The 2562-nt window shown below is 44.3% G+C and overlaps 1 protein-coding gene across 1 annotated transcript in view; it reads left to right on the top strand.

Moving 5' to 3' along the window:
* The window catches only part of LOC123984635 (NLR family CARD domain-containing protein 3-like), a 25594-nt gene that overhangs the window by 10811 nt on the left and 12221 nt on the right, over nt 1–2562 (top strand). Inside the window, exon 5 of the mRNA XM_046071648.1 lies at nt 2–1604. Within this exon, the coding sequence (XP_045927604.1) occupies nt 2–1604 (1603 nt within the window). The remainder of the gene's footprint in view (nt 1; nt 1605–2562) is intronic.

Raw genomic sequence — 2562 nt, 5'->3', positions numbered from 1 at the left:
GCTTCCAAGAAGAAGACCCTCCATGACACTCCAATCAGGTGCCAGGACATCTTTAAAGCCTTACCTGGCCAACAGAGAGCCATCAGAGTGGTTCTGACCAACGGCGTCGCTGGCGTTGGAAAAACCTTCTCAGTGCAGAAGTTCACTCTGGACTGGGCAGAGGGCTCGGAAAACCAAGATGTCGGTCTGCTGGTTCTGCTCTCGTTCAGGGAGCTGAACTTGATCAAAGATGAGCGGCACAGTCTCCTCACGCTGCTCCATGTTTTCCATCCAACATTACAGAAGGTCCCAGCAGAGAAGCTCGCCGTCTGGAAACTGTTGTTCATCTTTGACGGCCTGGATGAAAGCAGACTTTCATTGGATTTCCACAACAGTGAGGTTGTTTCTGATGTCACACAGAAGTCATCAGTCAACCTGCTGCTGACAAACCTCATCGAGGGGAATCTGCTTCCCTCGGCTCTCGTCTGGATAACTTCCCGACCTGCGGCGGCCAATCAGATCCCTCCTTCATGTGTTGACAGGGTAACGGAAGTACGAGGCTTCACTGACGCCCAGAAGGAGGAGTACTTCAGGAGGAGAGTCAGTGATGAAGAGCTGTCCAGCAGAATCATCTCACACATCAAGACCTCCAGGAGCCTCCACATCATGTGTCTAATCCCAGTCTTCTGCTGGATCACTGCTACAGTTCTGGAGCACATGTTGACTACAGAGCAGAGAGGAGAGCTGCCCAAGACCCTGACTGACCTGTACTCACACTTCCTGCTGGTTCAGATAAAGAGGAAGAAGCAGAAGTACGATGAGGGACATGAGACGAGTCCACAGGAGCTGACGGGGGCTGACAGGAAGGTTCTTATGAAGCTGGGGAGGCTGGCGTTTGAACATCTGGAGAAAGGAAACATCATGTTCTACCAAGAAGACCTGGAGCAGTGTGGTCTTGATGTCACAGAGGCCTCGGTGTACTCAGGAGTTTGTACAGAGATCTTCAAAAGAGAGAGTGTGATCTTCCAGAAAACAGTCTACTGCTTTGTTCATCTGAGCGTTCAGGAGTTTCTGGCTGCAGTCTACATGTTCCACTGTTACACCAGCAGGAACACAGAGATACTGGAGGACTTCCTCGGAAAATACAAAACTAGTGACCGATCACTGGATGTCTTCCTGAGCAGAGCCATGGAGAAATCCCTTGAAAGTAAAAATGGCCACCTGGACCTGTTTGTTTGCTTCCTTCATGGCCTCTCTCTGGAGTCCAACCAGAGACTCTTAGGAGGCCTGCTGGGTCAGACAGACAACAGTCCAGAAATCATCCAGAAAGCCATCAATAACCTGAAGAAGATGAACACGTATGAGATCTCTCCTGACCGAAGCATCAACATCTTCCACTGTCTGACGGAGATGAACGACCACTCAGTACATCAGGAGATCCAAGAGTTCCTGAAGTCAGAGAACCGATCAAAGAAGAAACTCTCTGTGATCCACTGCTCAGCTCTGGCCTACATGCTGCAGATGTCAGAGGAGGTTCTGGATGAGTTGGACCTGAAGAAGTACAACACATCAGTGGAGGGACAACAGAGGCTGATTCCAGCTGTGAGGAACTGCAGAAAGGCTCAGTAAGTCCAGATGTGATTAACATTATAAATCAGTGTGGATAAGTAGTTTACTTCTACAAATATTTACACCATAATAAATAATCTTATTATTCTTAAAATAGTGTTCCACTTAAGAATGTGTTTTGACAGATGTTCCAGAGATATTTCTAAGTGCAAATATTTTATACTTTTCATTTGGTTATGTTCATAACTGTCAACTTAATGAACACATTTTTTTTCTATCTACTTCCTTGGGGTAATGGATGTGAATTACAAACCTTTTGATACAAATGAAAGACATTCTTCACATTAATAAGAACAATAACATCACTACAAGTTAGTGACCCTACTTCGAATTCGAAGGAATGAGTCTGTATGTGTCTGAGAGGGATGACAAGGGAAGGGGTCAACAACCTCCAAACAGTGGACATGCACACAGCAGAGTTGTATTGAATTACATTTTCTTTCATTATCTGGTTAGATATGTATAACAACTGTTGTGTCAGTAATAATAATAATAATAATCCTTATTTGTAGAGCACTTTTCAAAAACAAGTTACAAAGTGCTTTAACAAGTGTAAAGAATAATACAAAAAAAAGATAAGAGCATGAAAATTTAATATAAAATTAGTAAAATACAATAAAATAAAAGGGATAAAATAAAGTCAAATAAGATCGGGAAAGGCTCTCCTATAAAAGTATGTTTTAAGAAGGGACTTAAAAGAGTTCACTGACTCAGCCGACCTGATTTCCTCGGGCAGGCTGTTCCAGAGCCTCGGGGCCCTGACAGCAAACGCTCTGTCCCCTTTAGTTTTCAGTCGAGACTCTGGAACAGACAACAGACCTCTGCCCGAGGATCTCAAGGTACGTGCTGGTGCGTATGGGACTAAAAGGTCAGAAATATAACAAGGCGAGAGGCCATGAAGAGCTTTAAAAGTGATCAATAGAATTTTAAAGTCAATTCTAAAACATACTGGGA

Source organism: Micropterus dolomieu, linkage group LG01, assembly GCF_021292245.1.
Source record: "Micropterus dolomieu isolate WLL.071019.BEF.003 ecotype Adirondacks linkage group LG01, ASM2129224v1, whole genome shotgun sequence".
Classification (NCBI taxonomy): domain Eukaryota; kingdom Metazoa; phylum Chordata; class Actinopteri; order Centrarchiformes; family Centrarchidae; genus Micropterus; species Micropterus dolomieu.
Note: the sequence above shows the minus strand (reverse complement) of the source record. Positions and strands in the feature narration are given on the sequence as shown.